This window comes from Camelus ferus, chromosome 11, assembly GCF_009834535.1.
Source record: "Camelus ferus isolate YT-003-E chromosome 11, BCGSAC_Cfer_1.0, whole genome shotgun sequence".
In the NCBI taxonomy this organism is placed as follows: domain Eukaryota; kingdom Metazoa; phylum Chordata; class Mammalia; order Artiodactyla; family Camelidae; genus Camelus; species Camelus ferus.
The window spans coordinates 50,941,491-50,963,331 of NC_045706.1; the positions used below are offsets into that span (position 1 = coordinate 50,941,491).

The 21,841-nt window shown below is 34.0% G+C and overlaps 1 protein-coding gene across 3 annotated transcripts in view; it reads left to right on the forward strand.

The window, feature by feature from the left end:
* The window catches only part of ADK (adenosine kinase), a 413,194-nt gene that overhangs the window by 339,184 nt on the left and 52,169 nt on the right, over positions 1-21,841 (forward strand). For all 3 annotated transcript variants that reach the window (XM_006173420.3, XM_032491568.1, XM_006173421.3), the window contains one exon: positions 3,714-3,828. In XM_006173420.3, coding sequence (XP_006173482.1) covers positions 3,714-3,828 — 115 coding nt within the window. The remainder of the gene's footprint in view (positions 1-3,713; positions 3,829-21,841) is intronic.

Sequence of the window (21,841 nt, forward strand, 5' to 3'; positions counted from 1 at the left end):
AGAATATGAAAACAAATATATCTATGTTCCTATATGACTGAATTATTGTGCTGTACACCAGAAATTGGCACAACGTTGTAAACTGTACTTCAATTAAAAAAAAAAACAAAAGAAACAAACGAACAGAAAACCCAAAACCATATGTATGAAGCACAATAAACTTAGTGAAGTGCAATTTAAAAAGAAAGATTTAATTAGTACTTTAGAGCTACATACTCGGCTCTTGGTTTCTGCATCTATGAAATGGGGATGTAGTAGTGACACCTACTGCCTGCAGTAGTTAAGATTTGATGAGTCCTTCAGAGTACTTGTAGCTCTGAATGCATGGCTCACAGCTAAAGTGTATGAGCTTTCTTCTTCTTCTCCTTCCCTTTTCCTCTTTCTCTTCCCTTACTAGATACCATAATTGAATTCTCAGTACTCAAAACTCTTGAGGCACTTTTTAGAGATTTTAAGGCAACTCAGGATTTGACAGTTTGGGAAAGTATTAAAAATGACAGTCATTATAGGAAATAAATTAGTATTTATTAAGTACTTACCATATGCTAACCAAGTATTTGCATTAAGCCGTTTCACTCACTTCATCTTCTTTCATCCTCACAAAAACTATTTTTAACTTTTTATTTTGAAACAATTTTAGATTTAGAAAATTTGCAAAAATAGTACAGAGAATTTCCAGATACCCTTCACTCAGCTTCCCCTAATGTTAACATCTTACATAAACAAAGATGTAGTTATCAAAACCAGGAAATTAATATTTGTACAGTGTCAGTAATTGAACTATAGAATTTGTTCTGATTTCGCCAGTTTTTCCTTTAATTTCCTTTTCCTATCTGACAATTTCTCACTCTTTCCTTCTAGTTCGTGATCTTGATAGTTTTGAAGGTAATACTTATCAGTCATTTTGTAGACTGTCCCTTATTTGGAGTTTGCCTGATACTTTCTCATAATGGAATTACGGTCATGCATTTTGGGCAGAAACACCACAGAAGTGATGTGCCCTTCTCAGTGTATCCTACCAGGGATGTACACGATACCCCAGTGTCTTATTGTTGGTAATACTAACTTTGATCCTTGAGTTAAGGTGGTATTTATCCTCTGTAAAGTTATTATTTTCCCTTTGTAGTTAATAACTATCTTGGGGGTGATATTTTAAGGATATGCAAATATTCTATTTTACATCACTAAATTTGATCTCTGAGGTGAAGGGATATCTGTCAACTTTCTCCACTGTAACACTACTGTTTTTCCTTTTGTAATGAATAAATATCTTAGGGGGAGATTCTTTGAGACTATGCGAATATCCTGATTCTCTCCAGACTTCAGCCCACTAATTTTAGCATACTTCACTCCCAACATCTTTTAACATGAATATTATTGTCTTAGTGTTGTAGATGAGGAAATGGAGCCTCAAGAGAGGTTTATTTACCAGTTTGAGGTCGCACCAATAGTAAACGCAGCTGTGTCATACTCTGAAGTCCCTTATAATTTCATCATTCTGTTAAGATATGTTAACCCCAGTATATGGGAGAAGAATCTTCCAGAGGAAGGAGGAGGGGAGGCTCCTAAACTCAGAATACATATTGTTGGGAAGGCAAAATTGAAGTTTTAAGAAAAGTTTTAAAACTAGATGGGGATCAGCTGTTGAGGGTAAAACAATGTCTCCTCAAGGCACAGTGAGAAAGTTAGACTTGGTGCTCACTGAGTGATCCAAGAGGAAAAAGGAGGTTTTGTATGAACTGTGGACATGGATACAAGTAGAATAAAGCTTGACCTTTCTGTAAAGATTTATGTTTTATGCTTGAGAAGTTTCTTTCAATCTTGAATTGACATTTTTATAAAATTTAATTTGAGACATTAAAAAAAAAAGATTTCTTTGATTAGGTTATCAAAACTCCCACCAAAAGATGTATCTTCCCACAGTGTTGGTATTAAACAACCAAATCTCATTCTTCATTTATTTCTTATACCACCTTAAGAAAGATCTCTCTTTTACATAGTGGAATTTTTTTTTTTTTTTTTTTTTTGGTGTGGTGGTTGTTAGAGGATATGATAAGGTTTATTTATTTATTTATTATTTTTAGAGGAGGTACTGGGGGTTGAACCCCAGACCTTGTGCATGCTAAGCATGCACTCTACCACTTGAGGACCTCTATTTTAAAAATATTCAGTACATGAATGAGATTTTACTACCAAGATAATAAAGTAAATCTTTCTGGAATTTGTCTATTTATCTTTACTAAAAATGAACTGTACTCAATCATAAGCAAAAATCCTACAGTAGTAAAATAAGTGTGGTAAAGAGATTGGGAGAATATATGTGAGTAATTTTAACTAAATTATGCATTTATTTGAGAGAGTGAAGACATCATTTTTATAAGACATTGCCATTTTGGGGTTGGGTGTCCTTTCAGCTATTATGAGTCATTTCTAACAGTCTTTTCCCCCCAAACTGAGAGGATTTCTTTTCTCATCTTATCAGAGTTCAGGCTTAGTTCTGTTCTAAAATAAGCAACCAAAAGTGGAATAGTCAGCATGTCTGAAAAGTCAGCAGCATTGTCCTACCACAAGTGGCTATTCTTTTCAGAAACAGCAGTCCTCTGAAATCATGATGTTAAGTGTAGATGTTTAACTTCATATATCATCTGGAATTTGTTAAGTATTTCGTGAACAAACAAGATGCAAATATTACTCTAAAGATTGTCATACCTTTAAAAATGTCATAGTTTCTGATGTCTATAATCAGTATGACTTGGCTGCCTTGCCTACCTAAATTTTTCTGTCCTTCATATTCTAATTAATTTCCTTTATGACACTCAGATATATTTCCCCTCTCATATGTGTTTCTCTCTCCATAACTTTTTGAAACTTAGCACAGTGACAGAGTAAACTACCAACAAGCCCCAAATAATGGACAATTTTAGAGGCCCACAGAATTCAGACATGGGTTTTTACATTATCTAAAATTGTTTAAAACATAATTCTAAAAATTTAACCCATAGCTCAAGAGTTAGATTTCAAGACAGAACATTAATGACATAAAACTTCACAGCCTTTGTGATAAGAAAAATAGTATGAGGGTTTTTAGAATTAATTTGTGATTTTTTTAATCTTGATCTTTTAAAAAAAATTGTAGGAAACAACATCTCTTTCTCTTGTTTCAGTTCTTTGAAAAATTTGTTATTATAGTAACTGCATTATTTCCAGAATCAGCATAATTATGCTCTATAAACCTCTAAAAGAATTCCGTATTACTCTTTTTTACAAATCTCTCTTAAATTGGAAATTTGAAAACTTACTGGATTTTTGTTGATGTTAAAAAATTATTGTTAATTTTTAACAGTATGATGATAGTTGTATGGTTATATGTGAGTCATCATGTTTCAAAATTATGTACTAAAATAATTTACATATGACATGCATATGAGATTTGCTTCAGAATAATATGAAAGGCAGGTAGATGAAGGTATGTAGATGGAGTAACATTCATCATAAATTTAACATTTTTGCAGCTTGATGGTAGGTAGGTTCCTTGGAGATGATTGTACTGTTCTATTTACTTTTGCATATGGTTAAGATTTTTAAATAATAACTCTTACTAGATGTTTAGGTCTCTTATTTTGAATGTGAGAAGCTGAATTCTTAATCCATTAATAACATTTTAGTTTATTGTACTGCTTATGAGAATGTTTTTCCTCCTTTCTAATTAATAGACTGAAGACATTAAAGAAATAGCGAAAAAGACACAAGCTCTGCCAAAAGTGAACTCGAAGAGGCAGCGAATCGTGATTTTCACCCAAGGGAGAGATGACACTGTACTGGCTACAGGTACACATGGCAACTGTGGGAGATGCCCAGTATTATGGAGATTAATCATTAAAAAATTCTATATTCTTCTATTATAATTTATTTAAAACAACATACTTTTTTTTTCCTTTTTTTTTAAACTACCTTCACTCATTCAACTCACTCCCAATCCTGCCTCTGGCAACCACCAGTCTATTCTCTGTATCTGTGAATTTGTTTGTTTGCTTTTTAATTCTGCATACAGGTGAGATCACACAGTATTTGTCTTTGTGTCTCACTAATTTCACTTAGCTTAGTGCCCTCAAGGTCCATCCATATTGTTTCAAATAGCAGTATTTCCTTCTTTTTTTATGGCTGGATAATATCCCTGTGGGGATTGTGTGGGAGAGAGAGAGAGAGAGAGTGTGTGTGTGTGTATCACATTTTCTTTATCCATTCTGAAGTCTATCCATTCTAAGTGTCTATCAGTGGACACTTAGGTTGTTTCCATGTCTTGGCGATTGTAAAGAATGCTTCAGTGAACATAGGGTTGCAATATCTCTTTGAGTTAATGTTTTTGTTCCCTTCAGATAAATACCCAGAAGTAGAAATGCTGGATCATATGGTAGCACCAATTTACATTATTCCAACCAACAGTGCATAAGGATACCCTTTTCTCCATGTCTTTGCCAACATTTATTTCTTATCTTTTTGATAATAGCTATTCTAACAGTATGAGGTGATATCTCATTGTCATTTTGATTTGCATTTTCCTAATGATTAGTGATGTTGAGCACCTTTTCATGTACCTGTTGGCTGCCTGTTGTCATCTTTGGAAAAAAGACCTATTTAGATCCTCTGCCCATTTTTTAATTGGATTGTTTGGGTTTTTGTTTTTTATTTTGCTACTGAGTTGTATGAGTTCTTTATACATTTTGGGATGTTAACCCCTAATCAGATACATGACTTCCAAATATTTTCTCCCATTCCTTAGGTTGCCTTTTCATTTAGTTGATGGTTTCCTTTGCTGTACAGAAGTTTTTTAATTTGAAGTGTCACTTGTTTTATTATTACTTTTTTGGCTTGTGCCTTTGGTATAAAATCCAAAAAATCATCATCAAGACCAATGTCAAGGACTTACCTCCTTCATTTCCCTCTAAGAGTTTTTAGGTTTCAAGTTTTACCTTCAGTCTTTTATCCAAACTGAGGTGATGTTTGTGTATGTTGTAAAATAGTGATCTACTTTCATTCTTTTGTATATAGCTGTCTAGTTTTCCCAGCACCATTTATTGAAGAGACTGTCTTTCCTCATTGTATACTCTTGGGTCTTTTACCATGAATTAATTGACCATGTGTGTATGGATTTATTTCTGGGCTCTCTTTTCTGTTCCATTGATCTATATGTTTGTTTTTATGTCGGTACCATACTGTTTTGATTTCTCTCTTTGTAATATAGTTTGAAATCAGGAAGTGTGATACCCCTAGTCTTGTTATTTTTCTCAAGATTGCTTTGGCTATTTAGGGTCTTTTGTGGTACCATAGAAATTTTCGAGCTATTCTTTTTCTGTGAAGATGTACATTTTATTGTTTTTATTTTAATAAATGTACTTACCTTCTCTCAGTAGAAAAGATTTCATTTTCACAAACTTAATTTATTAAAATTCAGTTCAGTAAATCCACTTTGATTTAGTTTATTTACTTTGATATTTTGGAGATATTGTCAATCTAGAAATGTTTTTCCTGGGGTGGGGGGGAATGTATATTTTGCTTACCAAATACCTATGCTTGAATAAAATAAATTGATCTGATTATGAGCAAATAAAATTCAGAAATAAGTTTAGTCCTTAGTTTTAAACCTCAAGAAGAAAACCTCACCTCTGTTTCTACTCAGCCATCTATTTTATTGTTCTCATAGAAGTAGAATAGGAATTTCATCTAGTATACAAACATCTTATTGATTAAAATGAGGAATACTGTCAATATGATTCTGCCTGCTATTAAAGCCAAAATACAAACCTTTAAATACTGTCTGAACCATTAAGATTAAAGCCAATCAGTTACTTAATAATTATTATAAACAGTAGCAATTATTACCTTTGTGTTTGTTCAGTACTCTGCTGAACACTGAAATTTAAGGTAGCCTTAAAGAGCTAGCTCAGAAATTAAATTAATACACATCAAAATATGAATACAAGGAAGTATAATTACACTTCTTAATTATTGGTACAGACTATATGGGTTGTATTGACTCAGGAGGCCAGTACAGCTTAAAGAAAGATGTTATAGTGAATATGGAGTAAATTTTTTAATGAATTAAATATATAAGCCTGAAATGGATGAAAGAAGAAATTACTGTCACATTGTGGAGAGAAGGAACCCTAAAATTAATTTATTCTGACCTTCTTATTTTAGAATTGTCAAAAGCAAAATTCAGAAATTTACTTCAAAAAATGTATGTTTCAGAGTAATTCAGTGAGTGGTAAATAGTGAAGTGGGGTTATAGATGAAATGGTATTTGTCAAGGGTTAATAACTGTGGAAGCCAGGTGATGGATATATGGGGTATGTTCATTATGCTGTTACTTCCACTTTTACATATGTTTAAAATTTTCCATAATTTAAAGTATATAAAATAGGAGGAAAAGTAAAAAAATGATTTTCAAACAAAATTCAGAGATATTAAGTGGTTTTCCCAAGATACATTGATATTCTTGCTAAGCCTTGAATTTTAGGAAGGAGTTAAAGAAAAGAGGGCAGTCCAGTCAAAGAGGATCATGTGAGCGAAGGCACCAGGTACCATATAATCTTTATTGTGATGATGGGAAAAGCCATGTGGTTCATTTGTACAAGAGAGAAAAGAAGTAAGTCATGAAAAAAATATTCCTGCATTGGTAATAACTATCTGAAATGCTGTCTTCCTATAGTATGTGGCCTGTTCCTGTCTTAGCAATGAACTCTGTTTGGAAAAGTAAAAAACAGGCAGATTTCTTATCTTATAGGAACTGTAGTACTGCCTTCCATTTCATAAAATGCAATTTGTTGCTCTTTATGAAGACATTTATTTTAAGGTTTTATATATTTATATATTCCAGATACACATATTGTGCAAGTGTCTTCCTCATTGTGAATTTGCACAATTTCCCAAAATAGAAACCTTTAAAATTAGCTTTCCCTTCCTGTGACTGAATTTCCTTGTCAACTCATTTTGTTCTTTATTAAATCTATTAAACCATTCTTAGGACTGCTTACCAGCAGGAATTTGTTTGAGGAAAGACACTGGCTAATCTTTGCTGTTCCTACTATATGAAAATGAACTTAAATTAGAGGATGCACTATATCTGCGATGCATGATAAATACAAGATGGATAGAGAATCTGTTCAGTGGTGTCAGCTACAAAAGCAAACATGATAAATGTTAATGCAGTTTTGAGCCCTGGGATAAGCTATTCAATGCACAAGCATAGCTGAATCTCTTTGCTGTGTTGTTATTCATGGCAGCCAAATAAATGTCAATAATAAAAGAGAATTAAAGATTTTCATTTCCCAGAGGCAATCCTCTAATACGGCTTGATCTTTCATTTCATTTGTAATTCGTTCTCATGTCAGGATGCAATCATTCGCCAGGCTCTGGGTGTCATGTTAAGTCATTTAATAATGATTAAGAACATAAAAATGCTTGGCCTGTGGGGCAATTCACAGAAGAGATGCCAATTTGTTATTGTTTTTCCTCCTTTCCTCTTGAATATGGATCAGCTTTTTCCCACCTCCTAGCATTAAAATACTAACGGAAGATGGGGAAGGAAAGTGTCCCTTAATTCACCATAAGTGACATTCCAGAATGGCACAAGGCAGTGCTAGCACACTTATTAAAACACTAATTAGGAATCATTGTTCCTTAAACCTCACACTGTAGAGTATTTTTTAATGATCACTGCTAAGTTGGTGGCATTTAGTGATAATATAACAAAATCAGTTTCTTTGGAATTTAATTCCAGAGACCTTTCTCCTTTTGAGATATGGAGTCTATAAACCACTTTTTCTTATTTTGTAGATAGAATTCTTTGAATTCCTCTTCTCTCAATTGCTTGTGAATCTAAAGCCTTTTCCCTTTTTTTTTTTTTTGTCACCTCTGTTTCATTTGGGTATCCATCCTCTATCCCTACAACCCAGAGGTTTTGCAGAGATTTTGTCACATCCAATCATTGTTTCGTTGATTGCAGGCTAATTGAGTTTCGAGCTTTTTGAGGGGTGAGGGGTTGGAGGGCGGACTGGGAAGTAATAAGAGTAAGAGGCAAGGGCTGAAGGGCAGGGAAGAAAAGATGATTCTATCTGTTTTGATCCTTTAATTAAATGTTGAATAAACCTTTTGGTAGCATGGGAGTCAGGTTAGGGAAATAATTTCTGTGTCTATAAACTTTAGAAAAACTGAGACTAAAGATTACCTACCAGACAGCAGCTGCTAATGAGGTCTTCATTTATTAACATCTTAACTGTATTAAGGATTGCAGTAAAAAAAAATAAAGATTTTATACATATACATGTATAAATACATACATACATGCACATAAATACATACACATATATATGTCTTTATAGAAAGTTTAAATTTCTTCAAATTTCTGTACTAAACACATGGCTAAAAATTGGAAGAAGCAATGGGACCTTTGTTCTAAATTGAAAGTAATGCATTTTTACACAGTGGTTCTTACGAGACAATAAATTAGGTCCACTGAAGTTGTAGACTCTTCTGAGTACTTTCAGAATGCTTTCTGGGTTGTTTGAATTGTAATTTTGCCCCAGTGGGAAAAACAGACTAGGTCAGAGGTTTTCAGCTGAAAGACTGGGGCTATCATATCAGAATCACCAAATGGGCCTTTGGTAAATACAACCCTGCCTTAATAAAAACACCTTCCCCTCAATCTGATACATCCCTATGAGGAGTTAGGGTATACATCCTCAAGAAGATGTATGAGAATGAGGGTGATCGGGTCTGAGGGAAGGAGAGTGCAGACTTGTCTATTTGTTGAAAAAGCTCCTTCAGGTGATATAGCAATGCTGTCTATCCTTCACCTCTCACTTTGAGAACCATTGGATTAGATGATTTGATAATGATGCCTCACATTCTATGATCCTGTGGGATGATGGAAACAAAACCTTTTTGCAGCTAAGCATCTAGCATTTGAATAAGTCGGGCCTTGGTGAATGCATGTCTTTCTCAATAAATCACAAAGTAACAAGGACCCATCCACAATTACAAGCAATCTACGTATTTAAATAGTCTCCTGCCTCTGAGGAGCTTTAATTTAAGATAGTCCTATCATAGTGTCCTTTATCATTTCATTATGAGGAAATGGGGTTACTTAAGTTTCTTGTCTTCATGTTCTTGAGTCCTTAAATTTGTCACCCCATTTGCTAGTTGAGTTTTCATGTTTTTTTGAAAATACCCAGTGCTTACTCTATAAGAAAGGTCAACGTGATTTGCAGTTCTGGTAGGCATAAAGCCCAGAAGGTGTGCAAAAGAAAATGCAAACTCTAAAGGAAAACAGTCTCAGCAGCTGGAAGGATAATGTCAGCACATCACCACAACTCCTACTGCTACAAAATATTAATATAAATCATTTTGAAAATGTTCTCTCTACTACAGCCAAACCAATTTTAAATCATGATCTTGTTGGCCTAGGTTGGTAATGGTGTGAATAGAACAAATTAAGTAGCATTCTTCCAGAATGTCTGTATATGACGTTCACGGAAGAAAGTTCTTGCCTGATGAAATTTTACAGAATATATAATAACAAGTAAGTTATTAACTCATGTTCCATATTTAGATTTGTGTAATTGCAAAAGACAAAGACCTTTAATTAGCCAAGAGTTTGAAAATAGTTGAGAATTACGTATGTGGAACTGTCGCGTTCCTGACAAAATAATATCTTTGGGGCTTGGTTTGTATGGTTTAGTGATCTCAGGCCTGCCTGTCAAGAAATGAGACTTCTTTCAACTTCCACCTTTCTATCAAAGCTAGAAAGCAAAATGGGAGACAGCCTACACTGGGAAAATATTAGCCTATAATAGGGTTTATTTTTAGAAGGGCCTTTATTCCAATCTATTGAGGCACAGATTACATACTATAAAATGGACATATATTTTACTAAATAACATATAACAACCACCATAATCAAAATGTAGAACATCTCATATAGTTTGAAGTATATGAGTACAAAATTGGTACAACTTTTCATTATGTAAACATACTCATGCCCCTATCACCAGATCAAGTAATAGAACACTTCCAGCACTTTCAAAGGCCCACCTTGTACTCCCCTCCTAGTCACTACCCCCACCAAACATAACCATTATTATGGCTTCTAATTCTAACAGTTTGTTTTGCTTTTTTTTTTTAAATAGAATCACCCAATATACAGACTTTTTATCTCTCTCTGTCCCCATACTTTTTTAAGCACCACCTGACTTTCTGACAACATAAGATGCTCTCGGCTCTTGTATTCTACCTACCTCAGTCCTAGAATCAACTGTTTCTTTCAAGTAACCCTGGTTCTTTTATTGGCAAAAGTAACCCTGGTTCTAAATTGGTATTTAGAAACCCAGATCTGGGTGCTAGATATGCATCCAGAATAAGAATCATTGCTTCTAGGCCATCTTACAAATAGATTGGCAATATATGTATGTATAATAACCCATGAATACACACCCATCTATATTTATTTTTTTATCTGTATATCCATTGATATATCTAAATTCCATGAGTTCAAACTGTACCTTTGATTCCAGTCGAACAATAGAGTTCATTCTAGCCTTCTCCTTTTCCTTATTTATAACTTCTTCCTCTGACATTAAAAGTTCTGGTTCTCATTATATAAAATATATTTATTTATTTGTTCCATCCTAAAAAATTTTTAAATTGCTTACCCATTCCCTTGTGTGAAACCCATTTTCTTAATTGGGTACAGTGCTGGTTTACAGTTCTTTTTGTCTCTGGCCCTACAGTAGCCAGTCAAAATATTGTTAGCCACAAGTAACTAAGTTAGTTCTTTTACTCCATCCACTTCAGTGTGGTTACATTTTTCATTTGTAATACAGTTATGTTCATTTGTTCGAGTCTGTGTTCCATTTTGGTTTCAGTTCATAGCTGGGTTGGTTTTTTTAATAAGTAAAATTCACTCTTAATAGAGTCAAGTTCTGTGTGTTTTGACAAATGCGTGAGTTTATGTAGCCACCACCATAGTTGTAATACAGCATTGTTCCATTTTTGAGCTCCACTTTTCCAAAGTGAAGGTGCCAATTTATAATCACACCAGCAGCATGTAGAATCCATCTTTTTAACTTCAATTATTCTATGTTCTAGTGTCTCATTATGGTTTTAATTGAAATTTTCCTATTATAATGAGGTGGGGCACCTTTTCATCTGCTTTATTAACATTGGAGTATCTTCTTTTGTAAAGTTCCTGTTGAATTCCTTTGCCCATATTAGATTGTCTTATTGATTATGATTCTTTTTATACAGTCTGCATGTAAGTTTTTTTATTAGACAAACGTATTGCAAATATATTCTCCCATTCTGTGCCCTGCCATTTCACTCTCTTCACGGTATCTTTTAATAAATAAAAGCCTTTAATTTTAAAATAGCCCAATTTATAATGTTTCCCCCTGTGGGTAACAACTTTTCATGTTCTTTTGAAGAAAACCTTTGCATATGCAAAGCTCATGAAAATATTTTCCTATTCTTTTTTCCTACAATTTTTAAGATTTTTTCATCTAGATCCACATTCCATTCAGAATTAGAATAGTTTTTATATATATCATATGGGCTTGAGGGCATGATTCATTTATTTTGCCCCCCCATATGAGTAACCAGTTGATCCATCATCATTTATGAAAAAGGAACACCCTTTCCCTAACTGCACTACATTTGTACCTTTGTCTCATTTCAGATGACCTTATATCTGTGAGTCTTTTTCTAGGCTTTTCTATTCTTGTACCAGTTTACACTCTCAGTTACTTAATTTATAATCAGTCTTTTTATCTGGTAACATCAGTTTTTTAATTTTGTTGTTCAAAGTTTTCCTGGTTCTTCTTGGCCCTTTGCATCTCTACGTAAATTATAGAATCAGCTTTTTGTCACTGCCTCCCACATTTTTTTCAGTCCTTAACAGAATTTGTACTGAGATCATGTTGAATCTGCATTTTAATTGGAGAGAACTGACATCTTTATAATATTGTGTCTTCCAATCCATAGAGTATTTCCCTTTGTTAATTTAGGTGGTCTTTAATTTTTCTCACAATGTTTGTTGTTTTCAGTGTAATTGTCTTGTATATATATATCTTTGTAAGATTCCTAGTGATTTGTTTTTTCATGCTATTCATTTTTAGACATCATTCTTAATAGATTTCAGTTTCTATTTTTTTAATTGATATCCATATTTTTTTATAATGACCTTGTTTTTAACTTACTAATTTTAATCATGTATCTGTTGATTCTTTAGGATTTTCTCTGTGTATAATGATATCATCTATGAATAATTACAGTTTTACTTCTTCTCTTCTAATTGTTTGCTTCTTTAATTTTTTTTACTGCACTAACTCGCACAGAGAGGCACATTGAGTATGAGTATAGTTGAAATGGTTATATTGAACATCTTTGTCTCATTCCCAATCTCAGGTGAAAAACCTACAATGTTTCATCCAAAAAAGATAGTGTTTGCTGTAGTTTTTGTATAGATACTCTTAATCAGATTAAGGAAGTTCCCTTCCATTAGTAGCTTGCTAAGAGTTTTGTTGTTGTTGTTAAGATTTTTTTTTTAATTTATGAAGGAGTGTTGAATTTTAGTGAGTAACTTTTCTGCATCTATTAAGATTACTGTGTGATTTCTTTCCTTTTTTTCTTTTAACGTGTAAATTACAGCTTGATTTTTGGAGTGGTAAATCACCTTTGCATTCTTGGGATAATCCCAATAGAGTCATGGTATTCTTTTAATATACTGTTGGATTTGGTCTGATTATATTTTGTTTCAGATTTTTGCGGTGTTGTTTATGAGAATGTTTGCCTTGTAATTTTTCTTTCCAGTAACATCATTGTTAGTTTGGTAGGAATGTTCTGATGACCTTATAAAGTGAATTAGAAAGTGCCTTTTTCTGCTCTGAAAGAGTTTTATAAGATTGATGTGATTTTTATGTAAATATTTGAAAGAGCTCACCCATCAAAATATCTTGGCCTAGGGAATACTTTGTCTGATGGCTTTTCATTACAGATTTGGCTTCTTTAATTGACGAGGAATGTTCAGCTTTTTCTATTTCTTCCTAGGCTGGTTTTGATAAATTGATATCTTTCTAGAAATTTTTCTATTTTATCTAAATATTCAAGTTTATTAGCATGAAATTATTCATAACGTTCTCTCATCTTCCTAATTATGGTAACATCTATAGTGATCTTTCTTTAATTCCCGATCTTGGAATTAAATTTGTGCTCTTTCTTTTTTCCTTGATCCCTCTTCCTAGAGGTGTACTTTAGTTTGGATCTTCCAAGAACTAGATGCCAAGATGAAGTTAGACATCAAGAGGTTTATTGAAGGAAATACCTGCAAAGGGAAATAAGGTGGGAGTCAGAGGAGGCAAGGAGACCTATCAAATTGTGGTGTAGATCTTAGGTTGAGTAGGAGCTACTCACCTGAGACTGCCCACTCTCCCCTTGAACATACTATCTCTTACTTAATAAATCCTTACTTTACTTTCTTGATCTAAAAAAAAAAAAAAAAAAGTAGGTTAGCTAGGAAGAGGCTTAGATTGCAATGTAATTAAGTTTTGACAAGGCCAGTGATGAGTCATCAAGCCAGAGTTGCTCATCAAGCAAGTTTGCCCAAGAGAGCCCCACCTCTCTCAAAAATAGGACAGCCTGAAACTCCAGTTTTGGTCTCACTAGCCCTGGAAATTGCTAAAAACTTTGTTGGCTTTTCTGCTTCTTAGCAAGAGCCCATTGCCTAGATTCTCAGCCTCTCACCGAGTACCCTGTAGGGAAAAGTCAACTTTTAGAATGTCAGCCTAGCTCTTTAAGGTTCTCCTCTCTCAGAGATCTTATCCCATCAGGTCTTGGCCACTCTGGCAACTCTCATACCTTCATTTATTTAAAAAAAAAAAAGGTTGGTTTTTTTTGCAGCTTTTCTTGCTGTTTATGGTGTAGGAGTTGGTTTGTTACAAGCTATAGCATTAGAGCCTAACTAAAAGTCCTTAGTCAATATTTTTATTATGAAATAGAAATATATATGGCCCAAGAAAGTAAAGTGGGCTCATCTATTTGTTGCATAAGGTTTTTAGCTGATTTAACAATACTGTCCTCCATAATCCACTTTGAGAACTTCTGAGAATTAGGTAGTTTCCCCTTGATCCCAAAGTTAGAGACAAAAACAGCTAGATTAGAACCCAGCCTCTTGAATCCAAGTCTAGTATAATCTGTTCTTTACCATGTTGCTTTATTTATTTTCAACAGCAGTTCTCAACTCAGAGCAGTTTTTCCCCTCACTTTTGGTTGTCACAATTGGATGGGTGGTGGAGGGTGGGGGGATTTCACTAGCATCTAATGGACTAGCAGATAAAGGCCAGAGATCCTACTACATCCTATAACGCACAAGACAACCTCTCACAACAAAGAATTACCTGGTCCAAAACATAAATAGTGCCAAGATTGGAAAAATCCTGACTTACAGTGTACCTCAGAAAATGTATACTTTAAGGATCACTGTCTGCTTCTTCATTACACTTAACCATTAATCAATACCAATAGACTTTAGTAGGGTAAATCTTCTTGTAGGAATATATCCAGAGGCCCCTTGAACCAAGGAAGCATCCATATATGATCTAGTCCTTATTTGGTTAACTGTGTTTCTTAGAGCTTCTCCCAAATAATCTTCAACTTCTAAGACTTCTCTAATTAGAATCCGTTAGAGGTGGAAAACATTCTGATGAGGAGGTGTGTATACATCTTATAAATGCATTTCATAAATGTAAATGAATGTCTAGATGATAGCTATATTTTGTTTATAGGTAGGTAGATAAACACATAGACACACATTAGCTTAAATGCTTCTTAAAGAATGTGTCCATTGTCTTTTAAAACTACAGATAATCAATTTCTATAATTGAAAGCTCTTGAAAATATAGAGATGGATACTTATCTAAGAGGTATATTACCAAATGTTTTTCAGAATAATTATTGTTTATACCCAGTGAGTGATTTTTCTGTAATTAAGTTAGATACCAAAATTCATATTTCAGAGCATTACAACTTGGCGGCAAAATTTTATTTGGGCTGAAACAGTGCATGCAAGTTTTTTGGCTCAGATGAAAGTCTTTGGAGGTGTAGCAGAAAAGTATGATGCAGATAATTGAATAGCTAGAATTTTCCTCGGTTAAAAGAAATTAAGTGTTTGTACATTGATTATGAAAAGCTGCGTAAGTGAAGACTTAACTATTGCCTTATTCCTTTTACTAGGATAAAAACAGTTTACCCTAATTAAACTTGTTTAGAAGCTCACGTCATTTTTGATTCATTGATTTTTAAAGTAGCCCTGTAGAAGACAGCATTCCTGAGGACTTCACCCCCATTGCTCAATCTTGGTCCATAAGTTTATTTAGCTTTTGTCTGCTTCTGTTAAACTATTTTATGTTCTTATGTTTAGAGCTTTTTTGGTTCAATAAACAGTCAAGTCTCAAGAAAATGTCCTAGTTTTTTGGTCATATTAATTATTTTGCACTTAGCCATCTATTTAATTTACTTCTAATAAATTTTGCCTGTACTCTTAATTATTACTTTAGTCCTAGAACCCCACTCCCTACCCATCTATAACAAAGAGAAATTTTTTTAAATGCTTTGGGAATAGACAGTATATTCATATGGTTCAGAATTCAAAAGGTGCTATAAGTAGGGCTGTTCAGTGGCCCAGCACTTGTGAGGAAATTGGCAGTTTTTCATTATTAGAATAACTATAAAACTTGTCATCAAAACCTACATACTTTTGAGAGTGAAAGAGGGTGCTATTAATTATAATAGGACTATCCGTGCAAACCATTCCATATGGTCATGCCAATCATTATAGACATTTAAACAAAGATGTTTGGTAAAATGAATTCTTGCATTGGTTGGGGTTTTGGACTGTGTTACTTCTACCATTTCTTTGAACACAGAGATTCTTGATCACATGCTAAGAATATTTCAGGTAAGAGAACTTAAAGGAGTCCAAGACTATCTAACTCCAAGCAGGACAAGTTGGAGAGACCAGACACTGATAAATAAAACAGTAAAACAGTACGAATGAATTCAAATCAGTATGGTTTTATTGAGCACCTTCCATGTGTCAAGAATTGTAATTATACAGGTAAATCAGACAAAAACTCCTTTTCTTGGAATCTAGGAGGGATAACCCACTAATGCAATATGAGAAGTAGTATACAATTTTATGAACTAATTTTTATAGCGTAACAGAGGGAACAAGAAGTTGGGAAAAGTTTCACAAAGGAAGTGACGTTTGAACTAGGCTTTGAAGAATACTTAGAATTTTGGCAAGCTGAGATTACAAAAGACAGTAAGTTAATGGAATAATAAGATCAAAAGGCAAAGAGGCCTTTAAGGGTATGATGTATCACAAAGAAAGTCACATATCAGGGGGAGGGATGTGGGTAGGCATGAAGTGGTAAGTTGTACTAGGCCTTTGAATGCTATGCTGGGCAGTACAAGATTAAATGCTTAAAGCACAATCAGAGAAGGAAGAGATCATTTGGGCTGAGAATATTTTATGGTCAGTTTATCATAATTCCATAAAAGAAAGGAACTACACTTCTACTTGTTTATAAAGCTGTGTTTTGGAGGGATCAGCAAATACTGAAGATGAAGTTTTTTTTTGATTAAATGCCAAAGAATAAAAGCTGCAATAATCCCTCTAAAAAGTATTAGTGATGAATAATCCCATGGGGTTAGAGTGAGACAAATTTGATAGAGTTAGAAAAATTATAGAGAAAAAGAGATATATATAACCTGTGGTAAAAGCACTAGGGAAGATGCCTTAGGAAATTAATAGGTTGGCTTGGTTTAAAGATGATAAACAAAGACTAATGCAAAAGGCTAATGAATTCAGTCATGGAGAAAGTTTATACTAAAGTGCTTTCTAAAAGAATTGCTACTGGACTGGCTTTTATTAAACACTTTTTCCCCTTAAATTAAGGGGAAAATGTAACTAACCCATTAACAAAATTTGCATTTGATGCTATATTAGGAGATAATGTAGCTGTTAATGAAATTATGGAAATTCTGATAATAATTATCAGAAATTAGAAATAGAAGTTCAAAATAGTGTTTAAAATAAAATAAACCATATTCATTCTATCTTAAAATCCACATCGAAGTGGCAGGTAACATTGGAGAAATGTCTCCATTTTCAGGAGATTTTCCTGGCTTAAGGGTTTTAAGAACTGATGGTAGAGTCACCTAAAACAAAGAGCAGTAGGAGTATGTCTTCACTAAAGAGTCTTCATTTATAAGATGCATAATGTGATCATATTCCATGACTTAGAGTTGAATTTTTGTGAAGTTTTTCAGGTAAATCTTTGTGATTGAATTTTCTGTAGAACATTCTGTAGACCATTTTCTTTTGTGACTCACATTTCAGTGAAGGAATTATTTTAAAATTCTTACTTCCCGCTAGATGTTGCTTTAATATCCGGAGGTTATCTAGATCCTAAGGAAGATTGGATGAGGAACAGTGGGTGGAGGCCTAGGCAATAAGATGAAGTTCCCTGGAACAATTATACAGTTCCCTAGCAAGGTTCATATTTCTGTCTAAACTGCTGGGTATACTGAATATGCCCATGAGTCCTAGAATAAGTAAACCATGGCCTTCACTTTCTGTATCTTACAGCAGATTTTACCATAAATTACAGATCATAGCATGATTATTGTGAAAGATCAGCAGCGCAATTTGTTATGATCAAATAAACAATAGTTTTGCAGTCAGTGGTCTGTTAAAGCATTTAGATCTTAAGCCCTCATAGCAAATCCATATAGATTTAAACTTTTTAGAGCCTTAGCTCTAGCTACTTTGAAAATGTGACACAAGGGGTAATCAAAAAAGATTTCTTTTGAAATGACTTCATGTTTATCAGTGTCTGTCTTTACACTGCTCTATAAAGGATGTCTATTTTCAGATATGTTTTATTGGCTGTTCTATAAGTACAAAGAACGATTTCCCTGAAAAATAAGAGAAAGGGAGGAACGAGAAAAGGAAGGTGGGGGAGAGTGGGAGCGAAGGGGGGAGCGTTGTTTGTTTTTTTTTTTTAACCTTAATGGAACAGTTGGCTGTAGTAAACTTTTAGAAACCTGTGCATTGGTATATCAACTTAAGAAGTGGATCATAAGGCAGGTCATTAGGTTTCTTTGACACATGATAGCAAGAACCCAACCCAGCATGCCACTTGTAAGCTTATCTATAAAGCCTGGAGGCATTTGTCACCATTGACAGTACTGACATTTAATCTGGGATCTGTTTGCAACTCAGCTTTCCACGTGTTACTGCATATTTGTTGGTCTCAATTCAACCTCAAAGCATAGCTCGCTTTTTCAAGTTCTTCTGAATTGTACCTAACAGAGAAAAATAGAAATGTTAAGTAGATACTATTGGGATGATTATTTTTCTCCAAATGAGTCATGCCAACCAGAAACTGGACATTGACCTCTTGTGCTGTTTCTGTAGTTCACAAGCCAAAGCTATGATGAGTTAGATTAAAGTAAATTAGATTAATGATCCAGGAAGGAGGCCTAGTGGATCATTTAAATGAGAATGATCTGGAAGGCCAAGCCAGCAGGGACTGAAAAAAAAACCTAACCCAGATGAGGCAGATGTTGAGATAAGATGTCCTGGATACAGGGGTTGGTAGCAAGTCTGGTGTTAAGTTAGCACAAGTACAGTCTCCACAGAAGTGCAGCAGCCTGAGCAATCCTAATATAAACACACCAAGATATTATGTGAGCTGGGAGTGGTAGTGGGAAAATGGAAAAAGCTCTTTCTCAGGAGGCAATCAGTGTCAATCAGAGAGGTCTATTTTTATATAAAAGGAGCTGCACTGGTCTTCTAAAAAGAAAGGTTGTCAGGAGCTGGCAAGCACTGGAATGCCCAACAAACACCTTGGAGTTCGTGTGACTCATTTTAGAAGATGGAGGCTAGAGTTTTCAGAAGGATATGGCTCAGGGCTAAGGACAGGGAGTCTAGACTGAAGCTCAGTCCAGTTCTCAGGTTTGATTGGTGCAGAAGACATCTTATTAAGATAGAATAAAAGCTTTGTGGTCACAGTTGGGCCACCACAGTTACATCTGGATGTCTAAAGTTATTCCATGCCCTACTCTTGGTAAATATCCTGCCCTTATTAGGACTATCTTAGAGTTTATACCCAACTCTCAAGTGCAGCCTGAACTATAGAGACCTGGGAAAGATATGAGCAGGGCAAAATGAGAAAGGAACTCATGCAAGAGAAATTGGGACTTAAAATGCCAGCAGATCTGAACATGTCATGCCAGAAAGCAAGTTGCAATTTTTTTTTAACTACTACAATGCTAAATTGAACTACAGCTAAGTATAACTTACTGTGATGGGTTAATAGTGGAAACAAAGATCTGTGGCGCTCACTTCAGAGCTTATGCTTAAGTAAGGTAGGTGAGATATATACCGGAAAACAGTATATAGAAAGGATTATGTGAATTTTACCCCAAAGTGTCCTGTAGAAATAATGCAAGCATGAATTCCCTTTAGTGATCAGAGAAATGATATATTCTAAAAGGGACATGTAAACTAGTTTGTGGAATATAAGTTAGATTTTGATACAAATAAGAACTAGAAATGATCTTAGTGATCATCCGGTACCTCTTAAAATTTTTTTAAATATTGAGACCCACTGCTGGTGAGAGAAATTTTGTACAGCTTTCCTGGCTGACAGCTTGAAAATACATATCAAAAACTTTAAAAAATACTTATCTTTCACTCAGTAACTTTACTTACAAGAATTAATTCTGTAGAATAATTTAACAGGTGCACACAAAGATGTTCATAGAAGCATTGGTCTTAATTGTTTTTTTAATTTTTTAACTTCTCATTTCACAGCAAAGAAGTTGTAAAAATAGATTTTCCATGTATCCTTCACCTGACTTTCTTAAATATTAACATTTTATATAACGACAGTACAATTATCAAAACCAGGAAATTAATGTTGTTATAATACTATTAATAAAGTTACAGGTCTTATTCATATGTTGCCAGTTATCAATTATGTTCTTTTTCTGGCCTAAGATACAATCGAGGATCCCACATTGCATTAGTAATTAGTCAGTTCCTTTTAATTCTCTTATAGTCTGCCATAGTTTTTCAGTCTTTGTCTTTTGTAACTTTGACACCCTTGAAAAGTACTGCCCAATTATTTTGAAGAAAGTTTCTCAGTTTGAGTTTGACAGTGTTTCCTCATGATTAAATTCAGATTATGCATTTTTAGGGAAAAATACCACATGTAATATTATGCTTTTCTCAGTGCATCATATCAGGAAGTATATGTTATCAATTTGCCTCATTGGTGGGGATGTTAACTTTGATCACTTGGTTAAGGTGGTGCCTGTCATGTTTCTCCATCATAAATATAGTGTTTTTCCCTTCTTAATGAGTAAATGTTTTGCGGGGAGATACTTAGTGTCTTTCATCTTTTTTTTTTTCCTTTTCATTATACTTTTGCCCTCTAATTTTTTAACATCCATTGTTTGATCAGTAATAATTATTACTTGGTGTAAGCCATGTAATGATTTTGTATTTTTATTATTCCTCATACATTTATTAAAATTCTACCATCAGAAAGAACTTTCTCTTCTCCCCATTTGTTTGTTTATTCACTTATTTGTATCCACATGGACTGATAGATTTTTATTTTACTTTATGGATATAGATTCAAATTGATTACTAACATTATTTGTTGCTCATATTGTCATAGATTTGGCCTTTGGAAGTACCTTCAAGTTGGCTCTTACTCCCTTTCAACATGCTCCCATCATTTCTTTACTTCCTCATGTTCTGTTTACAAGATGTTCCAGGTTCATCTTGTAATTCCCCTGCGCTAGCCATGGAATCCAGCCATTTCTCTAAGAAGCCGTGGCTCCTTTTATTGGCACTAGCTGTTCTCATTTCTACTGGATTGTCTTTATTTCTAACTCCTCTGTGGATGAGATAAGTAAATACATGAATATACAAATAATTCTACATCTATTTCTATATCTGTGTGTATATGTATTTAAAATACGAATTCTTAATGATATTGCCTACTCCAGTTCCACTCACAGAGGTTCTCCCATATCCCAGTTACTGTTAACTCTTTATGGTGGATGGAAAGTTACCATGGTATCCATTCACAAAGAAATTCTCAATGAACTGTCACTCTCCACTCCTCCGTTCTGCGTTCCCATCTTCCCACTCTTTCATCCTTTTTCAACCCACCTCTTATAGGCAGGTGAAATCACTTGTTTCTAACTTGTCCTTCCTGTGCTTCATCTTTTTTTTTCTAATAGCTTTGTTGAGATAGAATTCACAAAGCATACCATTTACTCATTTAATACGTGTAATTTAGTTTTTGTAGTGTAGTCACAGAGTTGTGCAACCATCACTACAGTTAATTTTAGAATATTAGAATATTTTCATCACCCCAAAAGAAACCATTTCTCCTCAGTTCCTCCAACCTCTCCCAGCCCTAGGCAGCCACTGACCTGTCTCTCTACATAGGACTTCTGTCTTTTGAATTTTTGAATTTATTGACTTTTGAATTTATAAATATATTCATAAGGCAGAAATTGGTTTAGTCATAAAAGTGTTTTTATTAACATGGAAAAATATATACAATATATTCATGAATGTTTTTCTACAAATTTTTAAATAAATTTTTTCAATATATAACATTTTCACACAATACATTCTCTTTTGTATCGGGCCCCTTTCATACAGTATATTTTCATTCAGTATATTTTTAAAGTTCATCCA